Below are 20251 nucleotides of genomic sequence, written 5' to 3'. Positions count from 1 at the left end.
GCATTTGCATGCACGCACACATGCCCACAGCCACACACTCCGCTTCCCCCGGGGTGGGGGCTGCTCTGGCCGCTGGAGCAGAACGAGCCGGCAGGCACAGCCTGGAAGCAGAGCAGGGGGCCAGGACGCTCAGCCCCTCAGCTGCTGCCCCCGCGCCCTCATCAGCACCCCCCACCCAGCTTGTGCTGCTGAGGGTTGGAACTCCAGGGCGTGGGTTTGTGTGTCAACTGGGCAACTTGCAGAAAGGCAGTGGGCTTGGCACTCCCTGCAGGGGAGTGCCACTCCCATACGAACACGGGCAACTACAGGGGCGACTTCTGAGCTGTTCCGTGCACCCCAAAGCCACCCCTGCCCTTCGAATGAGGATTCCCGTCCTCTGGTGCCCCGCCCGAGGAGCGTGTCCTCCCAGACTGCCTTGTGCCGTCACCCCCTTCCACCCACCCCTCCTTCTGAGCGCGCCCCCAGCCCAGCACTGGCTGGTGGCCCTGGCTGCCAGTGCAGAGGCTGAGAGAGGCTGTGGAGTGCCCCAATCAGATCCCCCGGGTCCGTGCCTCCTGACACCCCACTGTGTCCCTGTGGCTGATGCTTCTGCACCCACGTCACGTGAGCAGGCACTGCTGGATGGGAACAGTGGCAGGAACACAGGGTCAGGAAAGGCCAGGGCCTCTCGAGTTTTGGCTGGTGTCACTGTGAATTCCAGATTTCTGTGATTACATAATGATACAAGTTACCCCAGAATGCAAATGTTCTATCACTAGCCCGATCTTTCAGCACGTGTTCGTTAGGTGCCTTCTGTGTGCCAGGTACTTGCGAATGTTGTGTCATGCATCGTCCCTCAGAACATGACTCAGCATTTCCAGGCTGTGTCTGAACGTGGCTGCTCCTGAGCCGCCAGGCAGGACGCTCACACTTCCGCTTCAGGCCCCGCCCACCTCCCCCCGCCCCCCGCCCCCCCTCCGNCCCCCCCCCCCCCCCCCCCCCCCCCCCCCCCCCCCCCCCCCCCCCCCCGGCATTCGGCAGGCCCAAGCCCGCAGCTCTGGGCCCCTCCCTCACCTGGTTCTCGCAGCTGGATGGCAGCCTCCCATGTGCATGAATTCATGCACGTTTCATAGATTCAATTCTGCAGCAAGTTGTCAGCTTCCCATCATTGCTTGCCATTTGGTAGGAGAGATTTGTATGTATTTAACAGTTTCATAACTTTAATAGCTACTTGGCTAAGAAGCTTAGCATAACAGCACTGCCGGCCACAGGTCCTGGGTGCCTGGGATGAGGAGCAGCTTCTACCCGCCCTGGATCTGCAGACTCTGGATGCCCACCTCTGCCTCTGGGCCCAGCGGGTGGGCTGGACAGTGTTTGGGGTCCCTCAGTCTCTCTATGCTCACACGTTCACTTTTGCAGAAGCAAGAAAGGAGGAAAGGGAACTTCCACAGCAGACTGTCAGCACCCCTGGGGGCAAAGGGAGGGTGGTCTGGGCCGGGCCAGCCCCACGCAGCAGGCAGGGTGGTGCCCGGGCCCCTGTGCACTTGGGGCTCCCGCCATTCGGTCCAGTTGGAGTCAGGATAACAGGAGACACGTGGCCATGGGCTCCTCTGTCTGTCTCCCCTTCTCCCGGCACTGTGTGCCTCAGAACCAGCTCTTCCTCTCCGCCTGCACCGAGGCTCACATTTTCCAGAAGCCGGCCTCCAGCCCTGTCACTCCCAAGGGATACACTGCCTGGGGCTGCTCTCTACCCCGGCCCTCTTGCCACTCCCTCCCCGGCCTCCTGCCTTGGACATGAGACTCCCAGGGGCTGGGACAATCCCCACGCACACAGCTCCAGGCCACCAGCCAGCGCCCTGCTACAGCACGAGGCCCAGAGGGAAACGCGGAGAAGGCTGCCTTCTCCTCTGCTAGTGACACAGGGAGCGGACACCTCTGTCCCCACAGCCGTGCGCAGTGGGTGCTTGGGTGCCCCCCACAGCAGGTCCACAGCCCTCCACAGGGCGGACCTGAGGCAGGAGGAGAGTTTCAAGTCCAGGTCAGAAGCTCTGTGTGCCCTGAGCTCCACACGGCCCTCCTCAGGCCTGACCCAGGGGGCGTGGTGTCCCCGGGGTCCCGTCGGACGTGCGTGTCCCGGTGAGACTCCCATGTCCGCTGGTTTGAAGAGGGGTGAGAGGGGTGGGGCGAGCTCTGGGATAGCTGACCGCAGGTCCAGATTGGCCAGTGATAGGAGTGGCCTCTGGAAGCAACCTTTCCTTCGCCCACTTGTTCAGCTGCTTGTGGTGACTCAAGATCCATGTCCATGTTGTTCGCTTTAGGCACATGGTTCAGACGTGCTCAGTTCAACTCTTTCCGTCCCAGCGTTGTCGCCCACCCGGCTGGCATGGCACCTGGCACCCCATCTCCCCTGCTCCCCGGGTGGATCCACGCAGATCCTATCCACCAAAGGAACGGGCTTGGGTGGGCTCACGGGGGTCGGAGAAAACTGCTCCTCCCCTCTGGACCTTCCTTTGCTGATTCCTCCCAGTGGACGCTTTCACACATCTTTCCCGCTTGGTTTGGGGGGCTCACATGAACGTGTGACTGCTGGGGCTGCTACAGCCATGCTGTGACTGAGAGGACAGATGCTCGCCCACGTCCTATCGCCAGTGAGTGCAGACGTCCCCCGGAGCTCCGTGCCTCACGACTTCCTGTTCTGTGGGGAGACCCGCCCACTTGCTGAGGTCCTCTAGGACCTGGTTACTATGGTTGACGCCGGCAGATCGGGCTGCACCAAGGAGGCCATTCCAGGCACAACAGAGAGGCGGACCAAGGGCCAGACACTACTTTATGTGGGTGGGATGGCGGAAAGACCCACAGGGACGTGTTGGTCATGAAAACAGGAACTGAACTTGTGGCCAAGAGGCAGGAGCTCACCGGTGCTCACCAGGCCCTCCCCACGTGCCAGGCAGCTGGGCCACCCGTCCCTCGTGCAGACGGCAGTTGGACGTCGCCCCCTGCTCTGACGGCCCATCTGTGATGCGGTGATGACCCTCGGGGAGGTGGGCAGGGTGGGCGTGGAGTCTCCTCAGCTGGGAATGGATTTGTGACAGTGACGTGGTGCCGACTGTGCTCCCAGAACCAGAACCAGAACCAGAGCTGGTACCCAGGGACGTGGCAGGTACAGCCTGTGGGAGAATGGGCCCGGCGGCTCCCTTACCTGCCCGTCGGGGGGTTGCCCTGGTGCATCCGGAACAAGTGGCAGCAGCAGGGACAGGAGCAGCACCTCGTGCTCAGGGTGTCTGCAGAGCCCGGCCCCCCTGTCCTGATTTTCACCAATGTGGGAAGGCAGACTCCGGAAGCAGCTTGTTTGCCCAGAGGCCACAGGGCAGGAACAAGCCCCAGAGAGGGTGGGGACCTGAAGGCCACCAAGCAGCTGCTGACGCTGGGCCGGGTCCCTGATCAGGGAGGAAGGGCTTCCGAGGTGTTCAGCTGTGTCGTCCACACACTTGCAAAGGTGGGGACCGAGTGGGCAGGCGCTGGCCTCCGGGACCAGGGCTCCGGGCGAGGCACACTCCTGTGCCCATGGGCACACACGCACACGCACAGGTCTGAGCAGCTGGTCTGCCCTGTGATGTGTGCCTTCTGCCCTCAGGGCTGTCACGGGGCTGAGGTGGCCCTAGATCTTCCACCAGCTCTCAGGTGCCACAGAGCAGCACCCACATATGTCCTGGGTCCCTGGAGCCTGGTCCCCGGCCACAGCACCAGTGACTCCTTGGAACTTGCTGCAAGGCAGATTCTCAGGCCCACCTGCCTGAGGTCTGGGTGGGACCCAGGTCTGCCGTCCTGGGCAGCCTGAGACTGGCTGACGAGGTGCTGAGGGTTGCAGCTGGACCTGACAACAGAGCTTGAGGACATTCGGCCAGAGCGGGCAGAGCGGGGGCTTCGAGAGGCCCTCTGGCCCACGCCGGCCCATCCCAGGCAGAGGACACGGACCGGGTCGGGCTGGAAGGAAGCAAGGCTGCGCAGGGCGGTGAGTGTGGCGTATCCCCGACGTCCCCTGCTCCCCAAGGTGCTGGGCTGCAGGGCCCAAGAGGTCACTGCCTGGGATGGTGCAGTTGGTTTCTAAGTTGCCAGAAGCTTTTTTAGAAACAGAATGGGTGTCGCGTCGTGGACAGCCTGTGGCAGAACCTGTAAGGGTGAGCGTGCCGTTTTTATCTTGTGCTCTGTTAGGTGCAATTTCCACGGACGCACCTACTATCGGGCCATTTCACCATGAACAAAGAAGAACTCGGTCATGGCACACAGCCCTGCGGGCCTGTGTGGGCCCCGCCTGCCGGCGACTGAGGCAGAGTCAGCTAGCAGCTGGTCTGGTGTTGGGTTGGTTGATGGCCTTCTCTCTGCCTGTCTCTGAGTGGCCGTGACATTGGTGCTCTCTGGGGTGACTCCGACACCCCCTTGGGATGGGACGTGAGCAGCAGTTCCCACCCTCCACCCAAGCAGCAGGAGACGCGCTCTTCCAGCGCGCCTGTCGGGAGGAGGGCGCAGACGAGGGCTGGGGAGGGAGCCAGCTGGACCCTCAGCACCCGGCCGGCAGGAGGTTTGCGGTGGGTGAGACCTGGCGTCCGCTCGGTGACCGTGAGCACACACTCGAAGGCGGTCTGGAGGCGGATTTCAGTCTCCCTCACACAGCACTGCCGAAGGACGCAGGGCGCTGTCAGGCCCAAAGCCCCTGCTCCATTATGCTTGGCGTCCTACCAGAGGCAGAGGGGCCTCGGGAGGGTGGAGACTGCCGTGGCGGCACCCCGCGGCCTGGGGAGGCCACTTTCTGAAGCGCAGACGGGCTAGTAAAGTGAATGGGGTGGATTCTGGGGACCGGTGCCCCCCACTAGCGCCGAGCGTGGGCCAGCTGGCCTTCCCTAGGGCCTGCGGGACAGGCTGTGGGCAGTGCGATGTGTTGGGGAGCCAGCAGGGCATGGCCCAGGGACCCCGGCTTCCCAGTGGCTGTGGAACACGGCAGGTGCCCAGGTGGCTGGAGTCGTCCACTCTGCCCAGGCCCGGGCATGGCCTCATGGAGGCTGAAGGGCCCAGGCAGACCCTGGACGCAGGCGTGCCCAGCCCCACAGACAGTGCGCAGCACAGCTGGTGCCCTTCTTTCTGGGAGGGGACCGTCACACCATGTCCCTGTGTACACAGCTCTGGGCCCCACAGGCCTCGGTGTGCAGGGACGAGTCTCCCCAGAGCCATCAGCAGAGCCTCAGACAGCGTCCCTCCCGCAGCCACAGCCCCTCCCCCACCCTGGCTACCAGATGGACAATTAGTGGGATGAACAGAATCCAGACTTTGAGTCACTCAATTTAGGGCTCAACCCCCCCCCGCCCCCAATAACAAAGGCTCAGTTTTGCCCCAGATGCACAGAGGGTCGGCCTCTGCCACCTGTGCCGGCAGCACAGCTCACAGGACTCGCTCTGTCTCCTTTGGGGACAGCTAGGGACACCCCGACGCCCTTCAGGCCCCTCGAGCTGCAGACACAGCCTCCGGGGGCTGCACAGCCAGGGAGCCTCCTGGAGGCCCTGGGATGGGCACCCCTGTCAGGGCCCAGACAGCTCCCACAACAGCATGGGGGCACAGAGGGTCCCAGGACAGAGGCTCAGCCGCAGACACCAGCCTGGAATTCTGGGAGGTTCCCCTGTAGTCATGAGTCGGCAGACAAAAACAAGCGCCCACCCAGTGCTCCGATTTGTCTGAGAGACTCCCTCCTCTGCCTGGTCAGGGAGGCAGAACGGGGAGCGGAAGAGGTGGAAGGAGGCTGCCCCCACCCGTGCCCCTGCCCCACACGCCCCTCCCCCTGCCCCACAGGCCCCTCCCCAGCCCCATTCCAGAGCACAGATAAAAGTGAAACCTGAGGAGGGAATGTTTGTGGTTCTGCCGCCAATCAGGGGCTCTGTCACCACGGTAACAGGGACACTTCATCAGCTCCGAAACAGATGGTCAGTGAGCAACAGGCAGCATATGCTCCGTGAGCCCAGGGTGGGCACAGATGGAGGGTGGGCAGCACGCAGGCCCGCTCAGCGCCTGCCCAGGCAGAATCAGGCCGCTCGGGGCTCTGTGGGACCGAGGGGGACTTGTAGGAGCACAAAGCCAGGCAGAGGGCATTTCCTCAAGGACCCTGACTACCTGGGGGAGAAGTCAGACTTTCCTTAATGAGCCACGGCAGTCCCTGGGCCTCCTCAGTGTCCTGCTGGGGTGGGGCAGAGACGCAGTCCGATGGGCAGGTCCCTGGCGCGCGTGGCCCGACATCCCGCCTCGGGGCTGCAGCCGACTCGTTGTGTGCATTCTCTAAACTGTGCGCAGCCCCTTGAGATAAGGCTCAAACGTGGGCGTCGCAGGGCTGCCCTGGGCCACCTCTGCTCTGTCACTATGGCTGGGCCCCAGGCCCCGATGCCACACCCAGCTCAGGAGGCAGGTGCTGCCACAGCTGGCCGTGTCCTGGGCTTCCCACAGACAGTGCAGCACATGGATGTGCAGTTGTGCCCTGCGGGGCCACGCAGGTGGGCACTGGGAGAGCTGAACACACCCACCCTCAGTCCTCGTCCTCAACCCATTGTCCTGGCTCCCTGGCCCATGAACTCACCAGACCCTGTTCTCACACCGTGCACACCCCACCCCTCTGGGAACTTCCCCGTTCTGCTGGGGCTGCCGGTCCTGAGGGCCTGCCCGGAGCCCAGGAGGTGCCCTGCAGGCCGGACCCACAGCAGTGACCGACCAGGCAGAGGCTCGGTCACGTCTTTTTCACGGGGTACGGGGTGGAGGCACAGAAGGGCAGCGTGCAGGGACTAGAGGAACACATGGGCCAGCTGAGGGGGCCCCAGGGGTCTGTGCTTTCCCTCAGGTTACTCGTGGGCCCACGTCCACCTCATCAGTCTCAGCTGAGCCAGGACCCAGACGCTGTCCCAGCTCCCCGAACCACAGCCGTGCTCAGGGAACAAAGCCAAGCGTCCCCATCCGCCTGCTAGGGTCTCCCGGGAAACGGTGTGCAAGGCTGTGCACCCTCCAGACAGAAGCTGTGGGGAGGGTGGCGGTCCAGGGCCTGCAGTCCACCCTGTGTGTCCCCAATGTTGGCTAGGGCCTGAGTGGGTCAGATCCCAGGGTGCAGAACGAGTGGACAGTGCCTGAGGGAGCCCCTCCTGTGCCGGAGCCCCTCCTGTGCCGTAACCCCGGGGAGGGCTGTCACCCCCGCTGGCTCCTCAGGCACCCATGGCCACACGCATCACTATTGAGCTGGGGTCCCATTGCGCCTGCAAGGCTGCACCCAGGGGGCAAACCAAACTTCTCTGAGCTTTGGAAAACCCAGTGCCCAGACCTTGGTGGTCCCACCTGTGTTTAACCTGGAGTCACCTGTGTTTGGGGCTGATCTGTTTTCTAAGGCTGCGGGAAGAATATGGGAAGATCTAACAATTCCATGATGTGTGTGGACGATGATTTTCTCCCCCCTTTTTTTTTTTTACCAGGCTCTGTCTTCCTGGCCGGGTGGGGCCTGTTGCGTGGAGGGACATGGCCTCATGGGTCATCACAACTACGCTGCTGCGGTTGCTGTGGGGCCTCGGAAAGGCCCTCCACCCCACAGCTGAGCATCCCAAACGCCAAGCGGCCGTAGCCCTGCAAACTGCAACACCTCCACCCGGGAGCCTCCAGCAGGGGAGCACCGGGGCTCAGTCACCCCAGGGGTGACGGGTCGGCCACGCATGCCTCTGCCCGGCCTGGGTCCTGCTCACCCTGCTGATGGCATCTGGCCCGGTGCTGTGAGGACACAGGACCCCGGCGTCTGCTGCTCTACCAGGGAGTGGAGGAGAATGTTGCAGGCCTGCTCCTGCTTGTTAAGGAATGACCCAATGAAGGCAGGAAGTGCCGACCGTCTCCCATCGATGCTGCTGGTGGGCACTGCACGTCGGCTGCTGCTCCGAACCCAATACCTTTGTGTGAGCACCTTTCCTTCCTAGACTTTGGGGCTCCTGGTAACAGTGAGGGCAGACGCTGTCACAGACGTAGGTGTGAGAGGAGGGCACTGCCTGGTGTACACGAGGTGCTCAGTGATCATGGACCGGACAAATGCCCTTGAACGTGACGCGCACAGTAAGACCTGGCTGAAAGCGCTGGCTCCCGCATCTCCTGCCCACTGGGCAACGGCTGACGCGCTGGCCCCCACATGCTTTCGGGCCCACGAGACTCAGCTCTGGGGTGCGTCCTGACTTGGGCCCGGGCCTCTGCATGTTCTGGACACACTGTGCAGAGCGGGGCCGGGCACTGTCATTCCTGGTCACCTCAGCACTTGGCACACACGAGTTGTTTGGTTAACATGAATGAGCCCAGAGAGGACTGAAGAGGTTCCGGACACCATGTAGTGGCTGAAGGTGTTTTTGCTCGAAAAACTGAGCTTTAGGCTGGGTTAAAAAACCGGGGTAAGACTTGTGTGGACACATTAATGAAGGATGACATTAAAATGAAAACAGGCATCACCCAAGAAACGTTGTGTGGCCTCAGCAACGCTCAGAGAGCGGGCATGGGGACAGACAGGCAGGCTTGCTGGGTGCTCCGGTCAGAGCTGCCGAGGTGAGCAGGGGCATGAGCCTCTTCCCGCAGAAAGCGCCCCCTTCGAGTCTGCTGGGGATTGTGAGGGGTCCCCACCAGGGGTCGGCCTGGAGGCAGCCCCATCTGCGGCAGCATGCCGGCACAGGCCCCTTGCACTGGCTCCGCCCGCCTCCTGCCGATGTCCCTGTTGCCCTAGCAGCTCAGTGGCTGGTGCCACCAGAGGGGAGGCCTGAACAGGGCTGGGTCCAGGAACACAGACGCTCCAGGAGGCCTGGTGACCTGGGTCCCCACTGTCCCCTTGGAGCTGAGCCCTGAGTGTCATGGACTCACTGACTCGGGGCTCTTTCCAAATTTCCACAGCTGAGCCAGGTGCGGTGCTGAGTTCTGGGCCTGTCCCCCTCAGGTGATGTCTGAGGAGGGGCCCTGTGAAGAGGGGCCACGGTGCCCCCATCTGCCTTTGGAACATGTGATGTTTACTTGGCAGACGATGGAGGTCCCAGCTGTGGTGTTGCCAGGCCAGCCAGCGTGAGCAGGTGCTGACCAGGGGGCTGCTGCTGTGGGGTCAGATGCAAGGACCTGGGTGCAGGGGGCAGCAGCAGCGAGCTCCGCGCAGGCAGACAGGGAGGGGCCTGGGCCAGGGGCTGCTGAGAGGGTGGCCCGGCCCGAGTGTCCTGCAGCCCACATGCCTCTGGCCATTGGGTGTGCTGCACGGAGGGGGCTGCTGTGGCTGGGAGGCCCTCTCAAGCCCAGCTCTGTCCCGTGGCCAGATGGTTCGAGGTAGACCCGCCGGTGCCCTCACTGCCTTTGGCAGGCCTGGGTGCCACACCCGAGGAGCCACACATAGAACATGCCCCTCACGTGGTGGCTGGGGCGCCAGGCCCCAGGGGGTGTGGATTGGACGTGGAGGCACCCTGCTCCCCACGCGGCTCTGTCCCCACAGAGTCAGGGCCATGTCCAGCCCCTCTGCCACCTCCGCATACACACCATGAGGCCCTGGGCCCATCTTCCCGTCCACACTGATCCAGGACAAGCTGTGGGTGGACAAAACCAGGGTGGCAGCATAGTCTTGCACACCGACGTCCCGTCACTGCACTGTGGCTGACAGGACAGGTGGCCCTCGTTTCCCTGCCTCCTCCGCACAGCTGTGAGGCTCCCGGGCACCTCCGTCCTGCCTTCCCCCACTTCCAGGGTGTCCCCGTGTCCAGTGCTTGGGCCCCACAACTACCTGGGAGGGTAGGGACGGGTCTGCTGTTCACAGGGTGGGCTTGGGGCTGCTGGCTCCCCAGGCCCAGTCACTGTGCTCGAAGTTGCAGGTGAAGAAGAAAGGCCTCGGGGCACATGACACAGACCACGTGGCCTCAGCCGTCACCAGACTGAAGGGATTTGGGTGATGTTTCCAATCATCTAGGAACTGTGAGTGCATCTGGCTCAGCGCAGGGGAAAAGGAGCTGAGATGCCGGCCAGTTGCTGGCTGGTCTTCGTCATCACGACTCACATCCCATGGCCAGGCCTGCAGTGCCCGCCCCGTCTTCGCCCAGCTCCCTCTCCACAAAGAGCCCGTGGGAGGCAATAGCCGAGACAGAGAAGGTGAGCACCAGCGTTCGCTGGAGTAACAGGCGAGCGGCTGGCTTGTGGCAGGCCAGGCCGCAGCGCTCGGCAGGCGGCAGACAGGTCGCACACCGCAGGGCGAGGGGCCCCTCCCACGGGGCTGCAGCTTGCCCAGGGCACTAAGTGCCCCATTTCTGCCAAGGGACGGCCACGCGTTGGCCTGACAACATCACAGTCAGCAGAGCCCACACGACAAGGGGACACGGCAGGCGGACTTGGGCACAGAGTGATGAGGGACAGCACAGGCCCAGCTGTTCCCAGGACAGTGGGAGGGACCACCCCTGAGCTGTGAGTCACAACTATTTCAGCACACAGGCTACACAGGCTCACACACACAGGTTCACACAAAGTCAAGCTCACACATGACGACACACTCACACTTACATGCTCTCTTCCTTTTGTGTCTCGATGCTTCTGTGTGGTGGTCAGGAAACATGGCTGATGACTTACTGTCCTTCCGAAGTGGCAGGTGCTGAGGGAACTTGGAATTTCACACAAAACACAGTTCAGAGGATGAAAAAGAGGAAGTCTAATCTCTCGGGCACTGAGACCTAGACACCGCGTGAGGCACTGAATCCCGGTGACCAGCGCTTCAGAAGCACGCGACTCACGTGAGACTCCACAGCCACCACCGGCCTGCAGTGTCCCCTCCTCCTTCCCTGTGACACAGACCTGAGGTCACTCCTGCTACAAAGGTCCAGGTGGCATAGGCCAGGCGGGGCCCCTGCTGAGCCCAGTCCCCAAGGAAGACGCTGGCATGTGGCAGCGGCGTGCGGGGGCAGGTGCTCTGCTGGCTCAGGGCAGGAGGACCCCCCCCACCCAGGGAGACAGAGACAGGTGGAGGGGTCCTCGATGGGACTGCGGGCTGGAGGCTAGACCAGAAAGGCCCAGGTATGTGGGCTCCACTGCGTGTCCCAGTGACAGCAGCACGCTGACAGGCAGCACCACTTGTGGCCCTTCCAGGGCACACGCGGGCCTGCAGTTGGGAAGCCCTGCTGAGCAAACCCCACCCACCGACGGCAACACCGGAGGTGTCATGTGGGGGACCGGGACGGCCCAGGACCCACGGGCAGCCCAGCCAGACCCTGCCTGGTCCCTAGCACCCCCTGGTGCTTTCCAGGTTTGCAACTTGAACGACAGGTCCAGATGAAAAGCAGAAGGAAAACAGCCACGTGTTCTCATCACTAACAGCAGACAAAGTGTTTGTATTTGGCAACACGTCACAAACAGGCACTCAGACTACCCCCCGCCCCCTTGGAGGGGGCGCCACCCCCAGTCTGTGCAGACAGAGCAGGGGCACCTGCCCCGGGCACCTCGCTGACAGGAGGTGGGGGGCTGTGCACCCGCAGGCAGAGAGGTGACCACAGGCCTGTCATCCCCACAGACCAGCGGGAGACCCAGACCTCGAGACCCAGTGGCACTTCTGACAATTTAAACGAGGAATCCAGCCATCCAAAGCTGTGTCTGCACCAGAAGCCTTGACAAGAGCGCCTGGGGCTGGAGCCTGGGCGGCCACTGGGAGGAAGCAGGGGCTGTGACAGCCCAGGTGGGACAGGTTCAAGGGCAGCTCTTAGGGGGCACTCCCGCCACTGGCTGCAGGCGATTCTCCAGGCACACCGGACGCCCCTGCCTGGTGCAGGAGGGTGACTTCTTGTCTTCGAGGCCCACCCTGTGGGGTCTCCACACGTACAAGCCCCTAATCAAAGGTGGGCCCTCTGAGGGGTGAGGCCACAGGATGCTGGCTGGGGCAACAGCAGCTGCACTCTCATGAGGGTCCCCCCACTCCGGCTGCTCCTGTGGAAAGGAGGGGAACACACACCGTGCAGCTTCTGTCATGGCTGCGCTGCGCCGATGACAGGGACACATGGTGCATCATCACGTCAGTGCCAGCACGTGAGAGAGACGTGCCAACTTCACATCCATGTTCCAGATCAAAGGAACGCCCTCTCCAGCCGTGAGAGGGCGCAGCAGGCGTGGCAGAGGCGTCAGGTGGACCACCTGGAACACAAGCGATGGGCTGTGAGTTGGCCGGACACCTCTGACCAGCCCCGACCCGTGAGGGCCTCCTGCTCCTGCTGCCTGTTAAGGACGCGAGGGGTCTGCTGGCCACGGCTCTGACTGATGGGGTCCCACCGGGGGTGTGAGTGTGCCTGAAGGTGTGAGGTGCATGTCGATCACAAAATACCCAGAGCTGATGGCCCATCTCCACTTCTTCTTCTTCCCCTGTTTCCCACCCAAGCCAACGGGAACACCCAGGGGTGGAAACCTCAACAACACCCATTAGAAACTGGGGGTCATCCTGGGCTTTTCTCCAGCCTCCCATGGTCCCATGGGGCTGCACCCGCCCGTCTTAATTCTGCCACCCCTCCATGTCGCTCCTTCTCTGGGACACCGTCCCCTGGGGTGAAGCACAGGGTCCAGTGCCGTGACTCCCCAGGGACCTGGCTCCACGCCCACCGGGCACACATGCTCAGCCACCTTTTTGAGGCCTCTTTGAAATGAGAAGACACTCAGAGTCACCAGGCACTTGAGAAAGTAGAAACACAGACCAGAACAAACACATACAGAGAGAGAGAAACCTGGAGGAACTGTCTACGAAGGCGGGACCCCAGACGCTGCCTGTGTAATCAGCCTCCGCCCCTGGAGGAAGCGCCCGTGATGGAGCCGGACGACTGCACTTTTGTCTGTCTAAAAACAAAACCTTGTAGGTGCTCAGAACTTAAAAACAGCACAACGAAAGAACAGACAGAAAAGATAAGAGGACACTTCACGCAACGTGGAGCGAAACACCAGAGAGCGAGTGTGTCTGGCCCCCAGACACATAGCAGAGCAGAGAGGAGGGAGAAAGGAAACTGTTGCCACGCCGCTGCGGAGGCCTCGGTCAGGAGGCCGTGTGTGAGCTCCGAGCCACCTCCCTGGGCAGACGTGCGTCTCAGAGGGCGCCAGGCTGTGGGGTGCCCTGAGCCAGGCTCCAGGCTCTCCTGCTGGGCCTCTCCTGGAAGCTCTGGCTTGGGAGCCCCCTGGGATGGCAACACCTGCCCACATGGGCTTCCTTCCCCCTTACAGGCCGGAGCCCAGACGCAGTCTGCAGATGTTGCTGAACAAGGATTTCTGACACATGAGCAGCGAAAAGGTGGCTGAGGGGCTCTGCCTTTAAGGAGCCACCTCCCTTGAGCCGTCCTGAAGACCCCCATCTCGGTCTCTGGTCCTCGAGGACTGGGTTACAGTGTGTCCTGTGGGCTGAGCTCATCGTAGCTGGAGCTGGTTGAGCTTCTTGGATCTGTAGGTTCATGTCTTTAATCAAATTTGGGAAACTTGTCAGGCATTATTTAAAATACTCTCTACCCTCCCTTCTCGCTTCAGGACGTCGGTGAGGCCGTGCGTTCTGCTGCGATGACAGGCCGGTCCTGCTGGAGCCTGTTTTCTTCTGGAAGGGTCTGCAGGCCGAAGTTTCCTGACTCCTGAAAACGTGTCACCTTTTCCTCCTGCACTGGAATGCTACTCTGGCTGTAGGACTCTGGTCTCAATACCGTTTTCTGCGATGAAAGCAAAGAAGTGTGAGTGCTGAAGGGCCCTGCAGGCCACAGAGGGCTCCACGCTGCAGCAGTGTCACCGAGCGGGTGGCAGGATGCACATTCTTCCCGAGCACATGTGGAATGCCCTGGACAGGGAGCGTGTGGGGCAGCACACGAGCCGTAAAGAGTTAAGACGACTGAAACAGTATCAAGGGTATTTTCCTATCACAGAGCTATGAAACTAGAGGAGGAGAACTGGAGATTTCACAAATCTGTGGGAATAAAACAACACGCTCTTAACTAATGGGTCAAGGAAGAAATAAAAAAGGAAATTAAAAAGGATGTCTAAAAAAAAAAAGGATGTCTAGAACTCCTGGCCAAGATGGAAGCATAGGTAGAAACACTGTGCCTCCTCGCACAACCAAGTTTAAAGACAACAAAGTTTTAGTAACAAAAACGCAACCAAAACATAGAAAACTGAACTATATGGAAGTTGGACAACAACAAACCATTCAGCCAGACTGGTAAGAGGGGCGGAGCCAGCGGCAGAGCGGGGTCCGGCAGGAAAGATCCGCCGGACCGACCCAGGCGTGCAGGCAGCCGTTGGTGGATCCCAGGTGTGGGGTAGCAACAGGTGGACCCAGTGAGGGCGCAAGGTGGCGGGCTGACCTCCGTCACACATTCGCGCGCAGATAAACCAGTGAAGGAGCGAGCAGTGAGACAGACGGCGCAGGCCCCAGTGGTGGGAAGCGGCAGAGGGGGCCGCCATTGCCCCTCTTTGACCACCCCCGCCCCCACATACAGCGTCACAACCCAGCAGCTGAGTTGTCCCGCCCTGGTGAATACCTAGGGCTCTGCCCCTCATACGTAACAGGCACGAACAGACCAAAACATTATGGCTCAAGAAGAACTCAAAGCCCCAGAGCCAATAAACTCTAAGCGACCAAGAAATAGCCAACCTCTCAGATGCACAGTTCAAAACACTGGCGATCAGGATGCTCACAAAACTGGTTGCCTTTAGTCACAAATTAGAGGAACAAATGAAGGCTAAACTAATTAAAATGAAGGGAAACGCACAGGAAACCAATAGTGATGGAAAGGAAACTGGGACTCAAATCAAGGGAGTGGACCAGAAGGAAGAAAAAAATGACCAGACAGAAAAGTATGAAGAAACAAGAATTCAAAAATATGAGGAGAGGCTTAGGAACCTCCGGGACATCTTTAAACGTTCCAACATCCGAATTATAGGGGTACTAGAAGGGGAAGAGGAAGAGCGACAAGTGGAAAACTTATTTGAACAAATAATAAAGGAGAACTCCCCCAGTCTGGCAAAGGAAATAGACTTCCAAGAAATCCAGGAAGCTCAGAGAGTCCCAAAGAAGTTGCACCCAAGGAGGTAAACACCAAGGCACATCATAATTACATTAGCCAAGATTATATGAAGGAGAGAATTCTAGAAGCAGCAAGAGATAAGGGGACAGTCACCTACAAAGAAGTTCCCATCAGACTGTCAGCTGATTTCTCAAAAGACCTTACAGGTAAGAAGGGGCTGGAAAGAAGTATTCCAAGTCATGAAATCCAAAGACCTGCATCCAAGATTGCTCTATCCAGCAAAGCTTTCATTTAGAATGGAAGGACAGATAAAGTGCTTCTCAGATAAGGTCAAGTTCAAGGAGTTCATCATAACCAAGCCTTTATTATATGAAATGTTAAATTATAAGTCCTGTTAAAGGACTTATCTATGAAAAAGAAGATAAGAAATATGAACAGTGAAAGGACAGCAAACTCACAGTTATTAACTGAAATTAACTCACAGAAATATTAACATCTACATTCAGAGAAAAGGATGATCTCAAACACACAACCTAACTCTGCCCCTCAAAGACCTAGAGAGCCCTGGCTGGTGTAGCTCAGTGGGTTGAGCGCGGGCCTGCAAACCACACAATCGCGGTTTGATTCCCAGTCAGGGCACATGCCTGGGTTGCAGGCCAGTTCCCAGCAGGGGACTCATGAGAGGCAACCATACATTGATCTTTCTCTCCTTCTCTCCTTCCCTTCCCGTCTAAAGATAAATAAATAAAATATTTTTAAAAAAGACGTAGAGAAAGAACAGGTGAAACCAAAAGACAGCATAACGAAGGAAATAATAGAGGTGAGAGCAGGAATTAATAATACACAGACAACAAGGACAACAAAAAAGATCAAGAAAACTAAGTTAGTTTTTTGAAAAGATACGCAAAATTGACAAACCAACCAAGAGAAGAAGAGAGATGACCCAAATAAATAAAATTATGAACAGAAAAGGGGACATCACAACGAGTATCAGAAATACAAAGGATCCTGAGAGACCACTGTGAACAACCACACACCAATCACCAGGCAACCTGGAAGAAACAGGAACATCCCTAGAAACATACAACCTTTCAAGACTGAGTCACAAAGAAACAGAAAGTCTGAACTGACCAGTCAGTGAAAGAGGAGCTTGGACCAGTGATTGAAAACCTCCCAGAAAACAAAAGCTCAGGACCAGATTCTACCAAACATTAAAAAAAAACTGTCATGCCAAACCTTCTCGAAGTTGTCCAAAAAACTCAAGGAGAAGGGACACTTCAAAACTCCTTCTGTCACAAGGCCAGCATCACCCCGATACCTGAGCCAGACAAGGACTCTGCAAAGGAAAGAATGGTGCGGGCCAAGGCCCCTGACAAACAGCCCTCACGCACAAACCCCACGGCACAGGAGAGGGGCACAGGCCATGGTCACTGGTGCTCAGGCCCTGGATGCAGGGGCGCTTAGCACACGCAAACCCAGGGGACAAGCCGCCACCAGAACGGAGGAGTGAGATCCCATGAGCAGCGCAGCAGGTGTGGGAAACACAGGGGACAAAACGCCACATGGTTTTCTTCACAAAGATCTCAACACACTGGAAGGTGATGTGTTGTCTAAACGATCAAAGAACTGTGAAGTTATGTTTAACTTCGAGTGGCAAATACAGTTTTATTTTCACTTAAAAACTGACACAGGGAACTTCCATCAGAAGACTTGACTGCAGAGATGATTCATAAAACAACAGTGCACCACATCGGTCTCTCCAACGTGGAAAAGTGACACCCACTCAGCGGCACAGGTGAGCGTACTGAACACAAATGTCCCACCGACCAGCTGAAACCGGGATGTCATGACAGGGAACAGTTATTGTGGGGGTTGCCGGGTAGTCTAAGGGAGGAGAATCTTACTCAAAAGTTGTGCAAAGAAACAGCAAAGAAATGAAACTTTTAGATGTAGCGGTGGTTTAAAATTAGCAGAAACGAAAGGAACAGAATTTCAAGATTTCGAGAGAAAACAAGAACCCTAAGAGGAACGAGAAGTATTCCCGGACCTCGGAAGCAAGGCTGCAGGCCCTACGAGACGTGTGTGAACAGCAGCTGAGTCTGCCAGCACCCAGCCGGAGGAGCCACGCGAGTGTGAGGCTGCCGCACTCAGAGGACAGGCAGATGAGCGGGGATGTGGGGTACTGGCCCTTCTCCGGGAAGTGCCGACTGGGCCAGCACAGGACGAAGCCTGGGGCTGTGCACACGGAGCTCGAGTCAGGCGGCTCCCCGAACGCACTCACGGACAGAGGATGCACTTAGGGCCATTCTGTTTGGAGGAGGGCTGCCCTGCATGGACACCTCTGAGAGCTGGGGCCGCAGGCAGGGCGTGCGACCCAGATGACACTGGGCAGTCCCCACCCGCTCTCCAGACTCGGGGGTGATGGCTTCGAGGAAAGGCCTGACTTTCAGCTTCTGATCCTTATCAATACTCCAAAGGTTATTGAGCTTACAATTTCAATTCTTGGGTTATCTGGAGATTCTTGGACATAAAGGACCACCCCGAACCTGCCTTTGTTTGAAGTGTTTTAAGGGTTACAGCACCACCGTGAGCACACCCCAGGCCAGCTCCACCCTGACTGAGCTGGCCCTCTGCCACTGACTGCTCCCCAGGCTTCCTGTCTGGTGCCCAGGGTTGTTCTGAGGTCCCGAGTCACCCACACACAGGCAGAGTGAAAACTCTGAGCTGGGGCCACGAGTGGGGACAACACACAGAAGCACAGCCAGGAGCCACCTGAGCCGTGAGCCCCACACGGAGTGCCCCGTGGGGCTAACTCTCCCCCAAGGAAGGGAGAAGGGGTTACTTCTTTTTCTGTGCAAATGCTTCTGGGGACCCAGAGGAGATAAAGCTGGAAGGATGGCCTTTGATTGGAACTGGTGACGAGAGCTGATCCCTGGAGCCCTTCAACGTCATGTCGTCATGTCTGCTGAGACGTTGACCTGGGCAACAGCGCACAGCCCACATGGGCGAGGTCAGCACAAGGCAGGACAATGACACTCCAACTCACTGAAAACACACCTTCCCTCCAGGACAAGGGGTGGGGGGGCGGTGAGGCTGGAAGGAAAATGCTAATGGTTGACTGTTTGCAGCCATAGGGTCAGCCACAACGTCCAAAAATAAGTCAACAAACGCTTTTAAAATAGGGCATGAGGGAGAAGTCACTGAAAAGGATGTTTTTCCTTCTATGGAAAGCCAGTCCAGGTCCCAAGGCCACCCTCCCCTTCCAAGGAGCTGGCAGGTGACTGTTGTGCCACTGACGGAGGGAGACATGGGGTCCCAAGGCCCGACTCCTCATGTGTCCCCTCTACACTGTTTCTGGAGAAAGCAGAGTCTTCCCAAAGCCAAGCGAACTTGGGTGCGTGTCAGCAGGATCTCACAGCGGAGCCCCTGTCCGGTTTGGCACTGGACACGGAGTGTGTGTCGTGCAGGCACCACTCTCACTGCGGGCGAGCTGCCTCGCTCTAGAGACTTACCCGGAAGACGGTGTGTGTCTTCTCCAGGGGTCAGGCTCGTGGTGTCGGCTTCCTGTAACAAACAGACAGGAAAACCAAAGCTCAGGATGAAATCAGCCGAAACTCCGCGCAGCGGACACCGCACCTCTCTGGCTGCACAGACAACCTGCCAAGTTGTGCATCGGGTCCAGCCTCCCCCACCCCAGGGCCGCCTGGCACTGGACTCTGCCCTACAACTGTTCCAATGCAGCAGGAAGCAATTAATCGGGAGCTGAACTGGGAGTGGAAGGGGCCGAGTGAGAACTGCTCCTGACTCCAGCCCTGCTGTCTGCCAAGGACACTTGGGAACGGAGCCTCACAGGCAGATGGCCCATGGGGGACACTGTGCCAAGTATGGAAAAAGCAGCACGGGGCTCCTTCTGCAGCTGGGCCTGGGGTTCCCTGCCGCCCAGTGCAGCTGGCTGACCTCTGCCTTCCCCGGACAGGGCTGCCCTGCAAGTGAAAGAAGTGGTCAGTCTCCATGTCCAACAGTATCCGTCATGCTTCTGCCTGGGGGAGCCGCCCACCCTCTGGACTGTGGGGTCCCTGTTGCTCACACCTCTCCCAGGCCCCAGCTTGTTATCACAGGTGATCAGGGGCAGTTTTACAATAGCCCCGCTGACCCCAGCATTGCCCCAGAAGCAAAACCTGAAGAAATCACAGGCCAATTGGTGGCTGCTGACTGTGGAATTTCTCACCTCATCTCCCCCAGTGCCCTCACCCCAGCTGCAGGGCATCTCAAAGCTGGGGGAGCTGTGATGCCCGCCCCTCCCCTCCGGTCCTAGACCACTGCTCCTCAGGAGGCAGGGTGGGCCCTGGGTTGCCCAGCCCTGGGGCAGGGCTGGAGTGAGCATTCTGAGGTGCTTTAGTTGTCCTCAAACAGAGGGAATTTTGCCTGCTCCCTCTGCCCTGAAAATAGTGACTTTTTATTAGAATATTTTACTATCTCCCAAAATACTAAAATGGGCATTCAAAGGTGGACAAAACCCAAGAGAGAATATGCTGGCCCAATAAAGATGACATAATTCAACTGCAGTAATTGAGAAAGTGGGTTATCTGACCTGAAAAAACGTTCCATTTGCAATAAAAGGTTGGTGTCCGCACACAGAGCATGAGGTCAGAAAACCCATGGGAGCTGCCGGCACTTCTGTGAACACCTCCAAGGCGGCCGGGATCCCGGCAGGCCTGGCACACACTCCACCTGCACCTACATCTCCCCGACCGGATGCGAGGGACATGTGAGGGACACGTGTCTGCCAAGTGGGGATGGCATGTCCCTGGTGTGTTCTGCACAGGAGTGTGCTGGGCCCTTGGATGTGCGCATGCCCCCGGTGCAGGTAATGTGGAGACTGGGACGTGCAGGAAGTGGCAAGGGGCACTGGGAAGGAACGTGGACAGGTCCAAGCCAAGGTCCCCGTTGCCACCACCCCTAGCCAGGTTCTCCTTTCTCCGAGAAACACTTGCACCCTGGTTCACCTGGGGGAGGCGTGTCACCCTCAGAGTTAGAAATCCAGCACTGTCCCCAAGCAATTACACTGACGGCTGTGTGTCCAGGTCTGCAGAACCCTGACCCACCACTAGTCCCTGGGGGACAGGCGTTTCCAGGGCCGCACAGTGACCAGGAAGGACCCCCGCGGCACAGAGGACGTCTGCTCCCCGCCGTGCGCAGCGGTGATGTCACTGGGGGAGCGCACTGCTCCCCTCCTCACTGACAGCGTG

At 59.0% G+C, this 20251-nt stretch overlaps 1 protein-coding gene across 3 annotated transcripts in view; it reads right to left on the bottom strand.

Annotated features, from left to right (window-relative positions):
• Window positions 1-11329: 11329 nt before the first annotated feature.
• The window catches only part of FAM120B (family with sequence similarity 120 member B), a 42860-nt gene continuing 33938 nt past the window's right edge, over window positions 11330-20251 (bottom strand). The window contains exons 10-11 of one of the 3 annotated variants that reach the window (XM_037065375.1): window positions 18515-18566; window positions 11330-12153 (exon numbers count right to left, since the gene is read on the bottom strand). In XM_037065375.1, the coding sequence (XP_036921270.1) occupies window positions 12141-12153; window positions 18515-18566 (65 nt within the window). In that variant the 3' untranslated portion in view covers window positions 11330-12140. The other 2 variants (XM_037065457.1, XM_037065312.1) reach the window with 2 other exon arrangements.

The sequence above is a fragment of the Sturnira hondurensis genome, unplaced genomic scaffold (genome assembly GCF_014824575.4).
Source record: "Sturnira hondurensis isolate 20B ecotype Veracruz unplaced genomic scaffold, ASM1482457v3 Scaffold0000167, whole genome shotgun sequence".
NCBI classification, from domain to species: Eukaryota; Metazoa; Chordata; class Mammalia; order Chiroptera; family Phyllostomidae; genus Sturnira; species Sturnira hondurensis.
Note: the sequence above shows the minus strand (reverse complement) of the source record. Positions and strands in the feature narration are given on the sequence as shown.